The 17,121-nt window shown below is 40.2% G+C and overlaps 1 protein-coding gene across 6 annotated transcripts; it reads left to right on the top strand.

Moving 5' to 3' along the window:
- The first annotated feature begins 48 nt into the window (after nucleotides 1-48).
- Nucleotides 49-15,910, top strand: LOC148361726 (uncharacterized). Of its 6 annotated transcripts, none has more exons than XM_088342478.1 (8): nucleotides 49-117; nucleotides 377-410; nucleotides 738-826; nucleotides 2,040-2,695; nucleotides 3,749-4,133; nucleotides 7,516-7,652; nucleotides 15,562-15,660; nucleotides 15,730-15,910. In XM_088342478.1, exons 2-8 carry the CDS (start codon nucleotides 377-379, stop codon nucleotides 15,806-15,808), a joined length of 1,479 nt encoding a protein of 492 aa, XP_088198604.1. In that variant the 5' UTR covers nucleotides 49-117; the 3' UTR covers nucleotides 15,809-15,910. The 6 variants fall into 6 exon arrangements, with proteins under 6 accessions (XP_088198604.1, XP_088198606.1, XP_088198608.1 ...); XM_088342480.1 differs by having other exon boundaries at nucleotides 63-410; nucleotides 2,040-2,469; nucleotides 2,560-2,695; XM_088342479.1 differs by having other exon boundaries at nucleotides 69-145.
- Nucleotides 15,911-17,121: the final 1,211 nt, after the last annotated feature.

Genomic DNA, 17,121 nt, shown 5'->3' with positions numbered 1-17,121 from the left:
CGTAGTCCAACCTCTGCTGTCGTAAAATATAATATCGCGGTAGTTTTTGTGGTCAGGTGAGTTCTAAAATTCAAGAGAAGATTAGCCAAACTGTTTTATTGATATTCGCCAGAAAAGCTACTCAAAATAAACCACACCTTACAGGGTACATATATATACAAATTACATCGTTTTAGATTACTCATAAGAAAATTTGGTTAGTTTTTAAACTTACAACCATTTGAATTACGGTATTAATTAGATAAGGGGAACGGAAATGGGCTAGTGAAGTTTAAGAAAGCCAATACTGTATTATGCACACGTTGCCATTTTGAGACATTAGCTAACATCTTTTTTTTATCTTTAACTCATTTTTAATGTTCATTTTTTTTAAAAGATGTCTGAAGATCTCACAAATGTACCAGCCAAAGGTAAAAGATGCTAATGCACTGTAACAGTATGTATTTTTGCCGCAAAATGAAGTAGACATAAGTTAACATGGTAGAGTACGATATACATATACCTTGACTATATAATTTATACATATAATTTATACGTATATATATATATATTAACATATATGTGTGTGTATATATTTTAATATATATGTGTGTGCATAAATATATATGTGTGTGTGTGTGTGTGTGTATGTATATATATATATATATATATATATATATATATAGGTGTGAGTGTATTTATTCATTTGTGTGTGTGTGTGCGCGCGCGCGCGTGCATATGACCTCTTATTTTTCAAGGTAGTTCAGATGCAACACAACTTTCCTTGCTCAGGATTAGAAAAGGGACATGTGACAAGCTTTCCTCCATGAATGATTTTCGAGAGCAGGTAATCATGCATGTTTTTTGTTTTTAAAATTCTAATTAATCTAAAGATTTCATGAATAGATACTTTCATTTGTTTGTAAACATTGTGAAGTATGAGGTGGGAGGGCATCAGCCAGGAGGCAAAAAGCTAGAGCGTGACAATATGTCAACAAGCAGTAAAAGTTAGGATTTGAATTATTAAACTGGATGGCTTTGATGTTACGGTTTAATAACCTAGGTAACACGTGTCGTCATAGCCAAAGCTGGATGCAAAACAAGACTTCCGCTGGTCAGAAGACTGAGGAAAAGAAAGCTGTTATTGATGCTAGTTTTCATCATATTTTGTTTTTGGGTGCCAGAATCGGAGAAAAAAAACTGTTGTGATCGTAAATAGAAGTTTTACAGGATCCCAGCGGACACTCCCAATCAAAGAAAAAAGAGTGAGTTGTGACTAAATTACATTACAGCGAAAAGAATTGGACCAGGGCACTCATCTGCTCGAGTTTGCAGCGCACACTTAGATGAGAGAAATTTAACGTCTATTATTGTTGGTATCGAGTCTTTATTAGTTTTTATATTGGCAAAATATCTTGTTATTTTTTTCAGCTTCAGCTAACTGTTAGCGTGTAGCCTAATTGCCAACGTTAGCCATGTAAACACTGCGTGCGGCTGCTCGAACAAGCACACATTGCAAACAAATGTTTAGCACAAAATCCAAGTCATTGATTTAAAACATTTATTAATTTATGTATTATTATTCTTATTTTTTTTTTTTTTTTTTAAAGAAGCATCTCTTGATGTCATTTAGGCTACTTTTATCAATTTATCTTACCTGATATGAAATATGCGCTTGAAACTCGAGCAATTTTGTTGAGTGACTCAGTACAATCTATTCGCTTTAATGCATTTACCCACAACTCGCTTCCCTTTCTTTGGTCAGGAGTGTCCGTTCGGATCCTGTAAAATTGTTATTTAGGATCACCATTTTTTTTTCTCCTATTTTGACACCCAAACACAAACTATGACAATACACAACATCTCGACATTTTAATACTGAAATAGCAGAAACGAAAACTTGGTTTAATCAGTCTTTTGATCAGCGCGGAGTATTGTTTTTCCTCCAGCTCGACTGTAACATCATGCGTGACCTAGGGTACGAAAGGGTCTACAATTGTTCCAGAATTCTAGAGACCATCTATACCGCAAGTCTTGCTGTCCTTCTGTGTCCTCCACAGGTATCTATCATCATTTCTGTGCAAGATCAGCAAGCTGTACGAGCCTTTTTGACCAAAACAAACGTCATTACTGACAAAATGTCTGATGAATCTGGAAGTCAACAAGGAATAAGAATCAGACATCCTATCAGTGATTCTCAACTGGATATTTTTCCTTTGGAACTGAAGGCAGAACAAATGACAGAAAAATCTGACCTTCCAATGTCTCAAACATGCACCGATCAAAGCAAAGTCTCTCCGCTGGTCTCTGAAGACGTAGGCCAGTCATACTCAGTGACTTTTGCAGATCATGATAGAATAGAGAATGATCTTGAACCTGATTTAGTAAGGAACCAAGATGTGAGCCAAGATTCTTTACTCATTGAAAGTGAAGGTGAAAACAGAGCTGAAAAAGCAACAGGAGAGCCATCCAGAAAGAGGAAAAGGATGGGTATGTGCGTTTTGACAGGGAAGGAGCGAATACATTTTTTAAAGATAAGCAAGACTATGAATCAACAGAGTTCTGGCCCAAATGTTGCAGAGCAGATATCCACTAATGAAGTTGGCTCTGAATCATCTGTTAAACCACCATCAATGCTCTTCAACCATAAGACCCTTATTGCAGAACCAGAGGAGAAAAGGGCCCTTCAGTCCAGTCACTATACCGCAGCTAACAGGTCAGTCCCATTGTGCCTGTCTTTGAACAGTTAAAAAGGTTCTGTTAAAAATAAAATTATTTTTTAGCTCACATTTTAGGAATTTTTTGTGATCTGATTTTTGTAAACATGAACGATTCAAGACAATGGCTACAAATTATTTAGACACACCATATCACATTCAAAAATAATACATTTGGAAACAAAATTGATTTTTATAGTATCAAAGTAGATCTGTGAGAGGAACAATGATGCCACATGGCATCCTCCAATGTATTGAAATACATAAAAGAAGAGTGACTAGTCCTAGTGTATACTGTAATGTTAAATTCAAATTTTTTTTTTAGGATGAAGCTACTACACCTTTGTTAGATTGAACCATTGCCAACATTAAAATCATCACTAAGCCCTAATCCCTCTTTTTGTTTAATATATATTGATTGATAAAGGCAAAAATAAAAGTCTTGATTAAATTTATTTTTTGGGCCAGCCCTGCCCACTTTGAAGAGATTACAATAACCTAAATTAAGCATTTACAATGTATGTATTATATTGCACCCTTCTCCAAAGTAAACACTGAAAGTATATCCTACCGTTTATAAGAGAGGAGAAAAACCCAGTTTCTACCATTAAACAAATATCAAAATTTGGGAAATTCTATATGCAGTAGAAAATTGAATTTAAATGAAATGAAATGATCTGCATTTATATAGCGCTTTTCAAGTCAATGACTTCCCAAAGCGCTTTACAATGTGCTCCACATTTCCAAATAGCGGCCTTGCAGCCATGTAAGGCGCTAACCTGCTTATTGGGGGTATCAGGGGTTCAGTGTCTTACCCAAGGACACTTCGACATGTAACACGGACGAGCCGGGATTCAAACTGGGATCCCTTGATCCCAAGACGAGCGCTCTACCTCCTGAGCTACTGCCACCCCATAAATAATTTATTTTTCATTTTCAACTGACGCCAAATTTGATTTCACAAATAAGTCAAGTTAAAAGGTAATGATACACCTTCAGATAAGTAACATTAACGCAGTTTTCTTGTTTTTTTTGTTTTGTTTGTTTTTAAGGCCAACAAAGGTTTACATTCCTGATGCTCCTTTTGATGGGTGTGACATTGAGTGCAAGCAAAGTTGTTTAGGCAACAAAAATACAATTCATGATGAAAGCTTGGTGCTTGCTCCAGTACCTGTTATGGACACAAAATTAAAGCCAGCTGCAACAGAAAAAGAATTCATTTTGGAGAACCCAAATCCCATAGAAATGGTCTGCCTATCATCAAGCATAAATACAGGTGACAAGAACGTAAAATGTGCTGGCATAGCAGCTGATGAGAAGGAGACCAATGACTTTTGTGGTGATGATGTCGACTGTGAGGAAAACAAAGCAGTTGCATCGCCTTCCAGCACACAAAAAGGGATCGTCAAACTCGTTGAAGTCCAGACAAACAGTATGGTGAGTAGCCAGTGGCCTTGCAGGGAAAGTGTTTTGCACTAAGGGTGGGCGATACAGGGAATTTCGGTATTGATCAAATCCAAGTAAATATAGGGTCTTGTTGATTAATACTGATCCGATATCCATACCTTTAGCTTGGAAATGTCATGATCATTCAATAATCAAACCCCTCCTGCCTGGAGTTAATTTATAATTATTTATGTGTGTATATATATATATATATATATATATATATATATATATATATACAGTGCATCCGGAAAGTATTCACAGCGCTTCACTTTTTCCACATTTTGTTATGTTACAGCCTCATTCCAAATTGTATTAATTTAATCTCTTATCTCAAAATTCTTCACAAAATACTCCACTATGACGATGTGAAAAAGTTTTTTTTTTTACTTTTTTTGAATTTATTAAAAATAGAAAATTAAGAAATCACATTTACATAAGTATTCACAGCCTTTGCTTAATACTTTGTTGATCCACCTTTGGCAGCAAATACAGCCTCAAGTCTTTTTGAATATGATCCCACAAGTTTAGCACACCTATCTTTAGGCAGTTTTGCCCATTCTTCTTTGCAATAAGTCTCAAGCTCAATCAGGTTGGATGGGAGACGTTTGTGCACAGCCATTTTCAGATCTCTCCAGAGATGTTCGATCGGATTCAAGTCTGGACTCTGGCTGGGCCACTCCAGGACATTCACGGAGTGGTTCTGAAGCCAATCTTTTGAGATCTTGGCTGTGTGCTTTGGGTCGTTGTCCTGCTGAAAAATGAACCTTCGCCCCACCCTGAGGTCAAGAGCCCTCTGGAGCAGGTTTTCATCCAGGATATCTCTATATATTGCTGCATTCATTTTTCCTTCTATCCTGACTAGTCTGCCAGTTCCTGCTGCTGAAAAACATCCCCACAGCATGATGCTGCCACCACCATGCTTCACTGTAGGGATGGTATTGGCCTGGTGATGAGCGGTGCCTGGTTTCCTCTAAACATGGCGCCTGACATTCACACCAAAGAGTTCAATCTTTGTCTCATCAGACCAGAGAATTTTGTTTTTCATGGTCTGAGAGTCATTGAGGTGCTTTTTGGCAAATTCCAGACGCGCTACCATGTTCCTTTTACTAAGGAGTGGCTTTCGTCTGGCCACTCTACCATACAAGCCTGATTGGTGGATTGCTGCAGAGATGGTTGTCCTTCTGGGAGGCTCTCCTCTCTCCACAGAGGAACGCTGGAGCTCTGACAGAGTGACCATTGGGTTCTTGGTCACCTCCCTGACTAAGGCCTTTCTTCCCCGATCACTCAGTTTAGAAGGCCGGCCAGCTCTAGGAAGAGTCCTGGTAGTTCCAAATGTCTTTCATTTACGAATAATGGAGGCCACTGTGCTCATTGGGACCTTCAAAGCAGCAGAATTTTTTCTGTATCCTTCCCCAGATTTGTGCCTCAAGACAATCCTTTCTCGCAGGTCTACATACAGTTCATTTGACTTCATGCTTGGTGTTTGTGCTCTGACATGCACACTCAACTGTGGGAGCTTATATAGACAGATGTGTGCCTTTCCAAATCATGTCCAATCAACTGAATTTACTGCAGGTGGACTCCAATTAGGCTGTAGAAAGATCTCAAGGATGATCAGTGGAAAAAAGATGCACCTGAGCTCAATTTTGAGCTTCATGGCAAAGGCTGTGAATACTTATGTAAATGTGATTTCTTAGTTTTCTATTTTTAATAAATTCAAAAAAAGTAAAAAAAAACAAAAACTTTTTCACATTGTCATAATGGAGTATTTTGTGTAGAATTTTGAGATAAGAGATTAAATTAATAAAATTTGGAATGAGGCTGTAACATAACAAAATGTGGAAAAAGTGAAGCGCTGTGAATACTTTCCGGATGCACTGTATATATTTATATATATATATATATATATATATATATATATATACATCCATTATCTGTTCCGCTTATCCTCAGTAGGGTCGCAGGGGTGCTTGAGCCCATCCCAATTATCTTCGAGTAGTGGGCAGGGGACACCCTGAACCGGTTGCCAGCCAGTCGCAGGGCACACAGAGACCGACAACTCACTCGCTCATTCACATCTAGGGACAATTTAAACAGGCCAATGAACCTGACATGCAGGTATTTGGAATGTGGGAGGATACTGGAGTGCCCGGAGGAAACCCACGCAGGCACGAGGAGAACATGCAAACTCCACACAGGAAGGTTTCATCACATGACCTCCAAACTGTGCCGCGGATGCGCTAACCACTCAGCCGCCGTGCTGCCCACACCTCAGCATATCAATCGGATTTAAATCCAGACCTTGACTTGTCCACTCCGAAACCCTCTCCTTTTTTTATTTTTTCGAGCCATTCAGAGATGGACTTGCTGGTGTGTTTTGGATCGTTGTCCTTTTGCATGATCCATGAGCAATTGAGTTTGAGGACACAAACTGATCCTTTAGGATCTTCTGGTAAACACCAGAATTCATTATTCAGTCAACCACAGCCAGTTGTCCTGGTCCTGAGGCAGCAAAGCAGTCCCAAACCTTCACGCTGCCATCACAATACTTTGCTGTTGGCATCATGTTCTTTGTGTCAAATCCTGTGCCATTTTTACGCCAGATGTAACAGGCTGCTCTCATTCCAAAACTTCCAATTTTTAACTCATCAGTACTCAGTATGTTTCTGAAAAGTCGGACGCGCCAGCTAGCAGACAAGGAACAGGAAACACAGAACACATGAAGAGTGGATTTTTTTTTTTTTAATTGTCAGCGAGAGAGAAGCCAGGCCTCAGCCCGAATCAATGATTGACATTCCAGGCTTGACCTGAATTTCGAACCGGGCCTGGGCCAATGATCTTACCTCTAATCTAAGGGGACAAATACTTTTTCACGGCATATAAAGCTTTTAATTTTTGACCGTTTTCACATTTTGTGTTGCCAACCCCTGTTTACACAAGTGTATCACATTTGAATGTTATATCTGCATTACTTCCTAGCTCAAGTAAGTTTGTCTTATGTTCTCAAAGAGGTTTCTTTAAATGAAAATGTTCTTGGGTCATATAGGTTGACTTGCTTTTCCCCTTAGTCCGATACACGAGGGATAGATCCACACCACTCATTCAACCAAGCAGAACAGTTGGCCCTCACGCAGTTTCAGCTTACCAAATCTGGCCCACTTTCTGAAAAGTTTGGACACCCTGCTTTCGTGTCTTTATTTTTGAAAATTATGTAAACAATTTATAATAGTCAAAATAATGAACTGGAATCCTATGCAATCTTATAAGCAGATGTCCAATATTAAAAACAGACTAAACCAGTGGTCGTACTTAAAATATTTTTTTAAAAGTGTACTGAATGCATTTGTGTTTTGGTTGTTTTTGCACACAGATTGGATATGCTGATAATCATAGTTCTGGTGCTGTGAACACAAAGGCCACACTGACCTTCACGAACCCGAACAGTGTCCTTGGATCTGGCTGCATTGATTTTGTCACCGACTCTCAGCTCAACAACATTGACTACATGTGAGATTTTCACTTACATCAGGAGTCTCAAACCTGGCTTGTAGACCAATCGATAGTTGCGGTATCCATGAATCACACGTGGAGCAAATAGAGCAGCCAAAACAAAAGAGAGAGAATCTTCAGTCGCTATTCTTGATGGCATAGCCGTATCATTTCTTCTGGATTATGCAAAGCTATCTCAAAAGTCAGTAGAAAAGGGTCTCAATAGTTATATACAAAGTTATATTCATGGCATCAAGGTGTCCAAAGACTAACATTGTAAGGGCAGATTAAAAATGTTGGCGATCTATGAGGAAGTCAGAAGCCACCTACACATAAAAATAAATTCAGATTTGTGAAAGATAATGGGATATAAAGGATATACGATGAGTGATCCTGTATATCGAGTTTATGAAACGAGTGGTGTAATTTGCATTGGTTCTTTTTCCCTGGTGAGAAACATATGGAAATTACTTCATGAGTTTCATAAAGTTGATACACTGGATTTTGATATTGTATATCTTATTCCATAATCTACTAGTTTTACTTTTAATTGCAAAACGCCACCTTTGCTTGTATTTGTTTTTGTCATATGCCTACGAGGGCGCAGTAATATACTCAATAGGAGCTCAAGTAATGCGGCCGCAGTAACTTACAAACTTCTCGCTGGTAAATATCGACCCCATTGGTTACAGTGGATATATGAGTAATTACTAAAAAACACAAGAATAAAGTTATTTGTTAATTTTAAAGAAATTAGACATTATTATCAATAGACATTAAATACTGGGATCCACTGCAGATCCCAATCTCCGACTACAAAGTGACTGATGTCACATTACACAAAGTTGATGGCCAGAAGCTCACGGTACCATATTCTCTCACTGACAACGAACCGACCCAACAGCAGCGTAAGAAAAATAAAACACTCACTGTAGAACAAATAACTTTGTTTAGGTTCTCATCGATCCTCTGCACGTTAAGTTGATCGTGAGGGGGCCTGCATGCCTTTATCCTTTTCAAACATTTTTCCAAATTACTTTTCAGTTCTGGATACCTCTAATCTACATTACAAGTGCCCCAGACATATTGGCCAACCATTTCTATAGGAAACACTGTACGAGCTTGTGAATCACATGTGCATCATCTGTCATACAAAGACGGCCGATCTAAATCGCCAGCCACAGGCTGTCGTCTGCCTCGCGCTCCGATTGGCTGAAAACAAGCGCTGTCGGATTTGTGAATTGGCTGCCCGCAGGATATTTTAAGGCCCACACCCCATCTTTTTTTTTTTGTTTATTTATTTTTTATTTTTGTTAAATGATCACATTATATTGGTGGGAACAAAACAACGATTGCTTGATGTTGGTGGTAATATATTACCTCCGTTCATGCCAAATCTTTGCCTTTTTTTCGCAGAAAAAAATCTCAAGCCTCTTATAGGCATGATTGGGTTGTAACATTTTGATGTGACAGCTTAATTTATTTAGTTTTGTGCTGTCCACTGCCAATATTTTTAACAGAGCAAGCACACAGGTCTCTACATCTGTGTAAAATACTTTTTTCAACAGGTCACTTGAGGGTCTGCTACACTTGGTGTCTACACTTCACTCTCAGTGCTTATTCTCTGTGCTTATGCACTGCATGGAGGATAAATAAAACAAAAAACTCTGTCAGTGAAAACACCACAATGGCCTAGTGTAGTGGAGGTGCAATTGCACTTTATTCTGGGAAAGTTTTTTAAAAAGTTCCCCAAAATCCACTGCGCCCGCATCCCCCTTGACATGGAGCCTTAACGGTCTAGTTCTTTCTTTTTTCTGCTCTTTTGTATTTTCCTTTTTCCCTCCTTTTCTTTTCCTTTTTATTCTTTGTCTTTCCTGTTCTCTTTTTCTCATGTTTTTCTGTCTTTTAGTCTCTTTAGGCACCTCGGCACCTGAGTTGGTCATGCTTTTGTCCCTCCAGATGAAATGGGACACCAGAAAGTGGCCATGTCACTCGGGTCAGGGTGACACAACACACTTTTTTGTTCAACAGCAGGGCCCGACAGCTTTCACTGGTTTACCCCTGCCGCATCATACGGGTGCCCAGCCCATCCTTAAGGAGGCAGTAGCTCAGGAGGTAGAGCGCTCGTCTTGGGATCAAGGGATCCCAGTTCGAATCCCGGCTCGCCCGTGTTAAATGTCGAAGTGTCCTTGGGTAAGACACTGAACCCCTAATACCCCCAATAAGCAGGTTAGCGCCTTACATGGCTGCAAGGCCGCTATTGGGAAATTTGGAGCACATTGTAAAGCGCTTTGGGAAGTCATTGACTTGAAAAGCGCTATATAAATGCAGATCATTTCATTTCATCCTTAAGAATGCATCCACAAACCCACTATCCTTTCATAACATGTCTCCATTCCTTCCTATCACCAACAAGAGCTCTAGCTTCCATTATATTTAGACCTTTTTCCTGCAGTACACTCAACACCATCCATCCACGTCAACCGCGGCCTTCCTCTTGGTCTCCTTTCATTGACTTCTGCTCTGTAGATCCTCTTCAACATTCGCTCCTCATTCATTCTCTCCATGTGTCCAAACCAACCGAGTACTCTCTTATCAACACGCTTGCTCAGTTCCACGACTACTCCAGTTCTGTCTCTCACAATTTCATTTCTCAATCTATCCAATCTTGTCACTCCTAACATACTCCTAGAACACTTCATGTCAAAATCATTCAATTTCCTTCTTAAATCTGCGTTCAGGCGCCAAGTCTCTGCACCATACAACACAGTCGGCACAATCACACTCTCATACAGTCCCCTCTTAACATCCATACTCATACTCTTGTTGCTCATCACTCTCCTCAGAGCAACCAAAACCTTGCTTCCTTGATTCACTCTGTGCAATACATCGCACTCCATTCCACTGCAGCCATATCACAACCCAAGTACCTAAAGCTTTTCAACTTCTTCCAGCACCTCTCCATGCATCCTGATTTCTAACGTCATGCCCACTCCATCACGTGAACACTTCATAGCCTTACTCTTCCCAACACTGACACATAACTTACGCCTATCATATACTCTTCCAAATTTCGTTACCAACCTTCTCAACGTTTCCTCAGAATCAGCCACAAGTGCTGTGTCATCTGCAAACAACAACTGACTTACCTGCCACACTGTTTACTGTTGTCCATCATCTCTACACCTCTGCCAAATACTCTTGCATTCACCTCTCTCACCACGCCATCCATGTACACATTAAACAGCCATGGTGACATCACACCCCCCCGTCTCACACCAGTCAACACAGGGAACCACTCACTTGTCTCACTCCCTACTCTTACACATGCTCTGCTGTTCATATAAAAACTCTTCAATGCTTCCAACAACTTTCCACCCACTCCATACATTACTATCAATTCCCACAACGCCTCTCTATCAACTCTGTCATACACCTTTTCCAAGTCCATGAAAGCCAAATAAACATCCTTACCTTTTGCAAAATATTTCTCTCACACCTGCCGTACTGCAAACACCTGATCCACACATCCTCTTCCCTTCCTGAAACCACTCTGCTCCTCCATCACCACCTTATTCATTCTTTCTCTCACTCTCTTAATCAAGACTCTTTCATACAGCTTACCCGGCACAGACAACAAACTGATACCTCTCGAATTGCTACATTCATACTTATTACCTTTACCCTTATACAATGGCACAACACATGCACTACACCAATCAACAGGAACCACACCACTTAAAAATGCATACATTCAACAAGCGTACTAACCAGTCAATCATAGCTGTGCCAGCTTTTTTCAGGCATTCAGCAGTACAACCATCCAACCCAGGTGCCTTCGCCCCTTTCATTTCTTTCACTGCCTCTTGCACCTCCCATGTTTCCACAGGCTTCACATTTAAATAACCCAACACGGGCATTCTCTCCATACCATCGATCGCCTCGACTCTCACTTCTCTTCCATCCTCCACATTTAGCAACTCCTCAAAATACTTTGCCCATCTCGTCCTGACTGCACTACCGCTAACCAGGAATCTACCATCCTTATCTTTCACTTTCTCTTCCTTACCAGACTCACTGTTTCTTATTCTTTTCATTTCTTTACAGAGCACTTTTCTCCTTTCCTCAAAGTTCACTCCTATCTTTCGACACCATTCATTATTTGCTTTCCTTTTTGCTGCTTCCACTGCCGCTTTTACCAACCTTTTCTTCACTTTATATCTTGCCTACGCATCGCCACGCTTATCTTGCAGCCACTCCTCAAAGTAACGTCTCTTCTCTGTCACTGATACCTCATCATTCCACCATTCACTTCCTTTCCTAATACCATGACCAACTTTTCTCATTCCACACACTTCTTTTGCACTCCTCAACACTGCCTCTTTAAACCACTTCCATTCCATTTCCACACTCTCCATTTCTCTTCTACTAATCCGTTCATACTCTTCCCTTATCCTCTCTTTAAACTATCTTTCCTTTTCTGCCTTATTCAACTCTGACATTTTCACCTCTTCCCTCACACTCTTCTTATAACTAGCCCTCCACGATCCATCTATTCTCAGTTTTCCTTTCACATAAAAATGATCAGACATACCACTCATTTCACCTCTGTAAACATGCACATCTAACAATCTACTTATCTCCCTTTCCTAACCACTACATAATCCATCAGTGCTCGTTCCACCTTCTTGCCACAATCCACTCTGACAAAGGTATACTTATTCACGTCCCTCTTTTTAAACAATGTATTTCCAATCACCAACTCATTTTCCACACATAACTCAATCAATTTCTTCCCACTCTCATTTCTTCCTGGTACTCCATATCTACCGATCACATTTTCCACCGTTTCATCACCCACTCTAGCATTCAGGTCACCTAGTATTATCACTTTCCACTCTTCTTTCGCACTTGCCACACATTCGGACAAGTCCTTCCAGAAATCTTCTCTCTCCTCAGCGCTTCTTTCTGAACTAGATCCATATGCACTTATAAACATCCATACTTCTACACCCCACTTCAACCTCACCCACATCAATCTGGAAGATATCTCTTTCCACTCCACCAGTTTTTCCTTTGCTTTCTCACTCACAAGCACAGCCACTCCTTCTCTAGCATGTCCACCCGCAACTCCAGGCCTTCTACCATACATACCTCCAAGCTGTAATTCACCCATTCCTTTCATCTTCGTTTCACTCAAGGCTAATACATCGACCTTCATTTTAGTCATCATCCTTCCGATCTCCTCTTTCTTCCACTAAGTCGCTCTACTTCCACATCCTCTCACATTTAGTGACCCTATAACTAGGGTTTGCGAGACCTTTTGGTCTCCCGCCCCCCTTTCTTCACCTTGCTGCCTCTTAGGGAGTAGAGATAGAGAGGATCCCCAGTCCCCTCGCTTCCTCCACTTTAGTCGCCTCTTACGACACACAGCGGACCACGGAGGGAGAATTCTCTTACCTCTCACGAGGAGAGGGCCCCTCCCCACAGAAAAATATGGATTCACTAATTGACTATTTTCATATTAATTATTAATGTTATTTATTTTGATTTTTAGATCTTGTTCTCTGTAGAAAATTTGTAAAGATACCTTAGTACAGTGAAATGTTTTATCAGATTTTTGTGGGCCACATGTAAATTGAATTTGAGACTCCTGCCTTCCAGCAACCCATATTAAGATTACAGACGCTGCCCTACTTACAAACAAGATAGTTTCCGGACGATCGTTCCTAAGTTGAATTTGTGTGTAAGTTGCCTCAGTGCTATATTTTCTATGTTTAAGGTTTATATACGTATGTTTAAGGCTTGTATAAGTAACATGTATTGTTTTGTACTAAAAATAAACATTACATGAAATAATATGCTCTAAAGGTAAATAAAGTTAAGTGTAAGTTTCTTTTGGAAAATAAGCTTCAAGAGGTCCGCCTCCGTGTTATGGAGTGGCCAAAAAAAAGCGATCCAACCATTTTCTCAACCGCATCAAGCTTTCTTATTCCACTTTTTTTTTTTTTTTTTTTAAAAAGAAACGGCTCGCTTCTTTACATTTTACTCTAACCATATTAATTGGAAATACGAGATATTAAACAATAAAAATGTCAAAGTTCTTAGCGCACTGGAGATAGTATAGACATAGTATAGACAGTATAGAATGTTTACACACAAACTAAGTAGAGGAAGCGGATTTCTTCTTCGGAGTGGGCGCTGGGTGACCTCTCACAGCGCCACACGCCGATTGCGGCGGAAAGAAGCACTACAGTAGTGTCCTCTACTCGGAAAAAGGTGCACACAATACAAAATCTAACTTTCAGCAATGTCCGGATATTTTTCGACATCCCCAAAAAAATGATCGTATCCACCGTTTATCGTAAGTCGAATGGTGGTAAGTAGGGGAGCGTCAGTCCTGTGAAAAGCAATTCTGATCATTAAAAAAAATCTTTATGGGTACCACGATGGAATACTGTTTAGCTCTTATGCCTCACAAGCAGTCCTAGGTTCAATTCCAGCTACCTGCCTCAATTGCCTGAGTTACCCCCTTGCCTGCGTGAGATTTTTCCAGGCACTCCAGTCTCCTCCCACATTCACAAAACATGCATGGCAGGTCGATTGGTGATTCCTAAATGTTACTCTGGATGAATGTGTGACTGAATGCTGTATGTGTGATTCTCTGTGATTGGCTGGCATCCAGTCCAGGGGGTCCACTTCACCAAGTTAGACGCTAAGCGGTTCGGAAGATTAAATGGCATTAGCTCAGGAGGTAGAGCGCTTGTCTTTGGAGCTGGGTTCAATTCCCAGCCCCTCAGAGTCAAACGTCGAAGTGTCCTTGTGCAAGACACTCCTTAAACTCCTAATGCCCTCGATAAGCAGGTGGGAGCCTTGCATTGCTGACCCCTTTGTGTATGCGTGTGTATGGATAAGTGTGAAGCACACTGTAAAGTGCTTTGGGAGGTCTTTAGTGAATAGAAATGTGCTGTTTAAATGCAGACCATTTACAATTAATTCAAAAAAAGTTATATATTTTAATAATTTCATTGTAATCCATGTAGTTAGACATTAATTGATTATGGCAATGATATTGAATGGAGGTCTTTTGCAAGGTTGGTGGGGCCTGACTAATCGCCTCACATATTTTACCATTAATTAAACGGGCATAGTTTAACCACAGATTACATGTTAAGTATTAAATATTCTAAAATGTACATTAATTTACTCTCAGATTGTTTTGTGCTAATACTCAGTTTAGGATGAGCAACGTCTGCATTAAAAGGACACAGTGTAATATTTACTGCCTCCTAGTGGTAAAAAAGAAAACCTTCCTAAAAACATAATATTGATTCAAAGCAGGCATATCAAGCATGATGGTTTAATCCAGCCCACCGTTAATTTCTTTGTATGTCAAAAAATACGCTGGCTCCTTTCTGTCGAAGTTATATTATTTGAAATAAATGCAAACTAAATGTTATTTTCGGCCACTAGAGGGCAGTGTTGAGTTTCTGCAGCGCGGTGAGTTAGTTCAGATATAAAACTGCATTCATTCAACTATTAAAATAAAGCAAGTTAACTGTTAACACATTCAATTGTTTTTTTCCCCCATCGATTGTAAATAATGTGTTCTGTAGTTTGTATTCTTTGTTGTGCCTTTTATCAACCATTTTCATTTCTACTACATCATACAGCTCTAGCAAGTGGCCAAAAAATACACATTGTCTATAAATTTTAGTCATGTTAGCATTAGCCCATAGAACAAAGACCAAATATAACGAAAATGTGCATTTAGCTCCACAGTATAGTAATTTGTATTGTTCTTTGAGCTTTTTAACACTCATCATTGGTTGGTTTATACAATACAGCGACATCTTGTGGTCAAATGCACACTGTCCCTGTAATGTGCAGTCTGCGGATGATTTTTTTTTTGTCTTATCTCCATCAGTGAAGACGAGCCAATCCAGGAAAATGTTCAAGCATCGGATCGCGAAGAAGACGCTTCGGCTTTAGTGTGTGGGCTCATCAGAGAAATCTCCTTCCTCAAGTTAGTAACCTAACCGACAATTTATGTAGGCCTTTTGGATTCGTTCATTAAATATTCCTTCCCTCCAAGTCGCAGTGTCATGGCCGCTCATCGAGCGATGGAGAACATTCGGCGTGAAAATAAAAATTTAAGAAGTTTGCAACGCTGAGTTTCATGTTCATCTGAGATCATTTTGTAATTATTTTGGTAGTATGTAATTTGTTGCTCAGCTGTTTGGATATGTTGAAAGATAAAAAGTGCTGGCGAATCATCTGTGGTTGATTATTTGACATCAGAACGCATACCTGTCAACCAGGGATGGGCAGATTGATCCAAATGTCAATAATACTGATACCAAGCAAGTACTTCTATTGGATTGATACTATTGTCATTGGATCGATATTTAACCTTCAACTAATTTCATCCAAGTGCCACTTCTATATGTAGATAGAGCAGTCCTCTCCTACCCAGTGCGCTCGGTGTGGTGTCGTGTAATACACTCCCCTTCCTGCGGTGTCGCTGTATACTATGTGCAGCCTTGTACTTGTGCTTGAGAACTACCGAGGAAGAAGTTAAGTAAACGCTCTATGAATGTACCGTCCGTGCCTGTCTTGAATCTACTACAATCCTACTACATACACAACATATTGGCGACAAGGATGACTTGTATCGAAATTTCACGACCCCTTGCTTTGCTTGAAACCCCGGGTGAGCCTACGATGTTGTACACCACGTGGATTCAGATTTTCGAAAATTCCCTGCTAGCATTGACTGCAAACGACATGCCGGACAAACAAAAACGCGCACTACTGCTGCACTGTTTAGGCACAGAAGGGCAGAGAATTTTTCTTTCCCTTCCCGAGACTGGCACTTCTTACAAATCTGCCTGTGATGCGCTAAAAACTTTCTTTGTACCGAAGATGAATGTCGTGGCTGAGCGTAGCAAGTTCCGTCAGCGTGTTCAGAGACCGGGCAAGATCACTGCTCAGTTCATTGCCACATTGAGGGAATTAGTTACTAACTGTGACTTTGGCATGTTTGCTGATGATATGATTAGGGATCAATTTATTGAGAAGATGTCCTCTTTGAGGATCAGAGAACGCTTGCTGTTGGAAACTGACTTAAAACTTGACAAAGCGATCACTATTGCTACACAGATCGAATCCGCTATGGCAGAAGCGAAGGCTATTGCTCCTGTGCACGTGCCCGACGCCCCTGTGAAGCTCGTGCAACAAAGAGATAAAAGGAATCGGAGCAGTACACATACACAGCGCTGTTCTCAACTCAAAACCTGCTACCGTTGTGGCTCCAACTCTCATCTAGCAAATGACCCCAAGTGCCCTGCTAAAAATGCAACCAATGTGCAAAAATGGGACATTTTGGTAAAGTGTGCCGCAGCGCAATTCCTACTCTTATCAGTGAGAGAGAAGTTACTGCTCCAGACCTTACTGTGTGTCATTTAGCTCCTACAGCTGCAGTCTC

This window comes from Urocampus carinirostris, chromosome 8 (assembly GCF_059441175.1).
Source record: "Urocampus carinirostris isolate Australia breed hairy pipefish chromosome 8, RoL_Ucar_1.0, whole genome shotgun sequence".
In the NCBI taxonomy this organism is placed as follows: Eukaryota; Metazoa; Chordata; class Actinopteri; order Syngnathiformes; family Syngnathidae; genus Urocampus; species Urocampus carinirostris.
Note: the sequence above shows the minus strand (reverse complement) of the source record. Positions and strands in the feature narration are given on the sequence as shown.

Excerpts from the sequence above, each read along its gene's own strand:
- LOC148361726 (XM_088342478.1), top strand. The coding sequence starts at position 377 with ATGTCTGAAGATCTCACAAATGTACCAGCCAAAG. Across the intron at positions 2,696-3,748 it reads CACTATACCGCAGCTAACAG|GCCAACAAAGGTTTACATTC; the intron begins GTCAGTCCCATT and ends TTTGTTTTTAAG. Across the intron at positions 4,134-7,515 it reads AAGTCCAGACAAACAGTATG|ATTGGATATGCTGATAATCA; the intron begins GTGAGTAGCCAG and ends TTTTGCACACAG.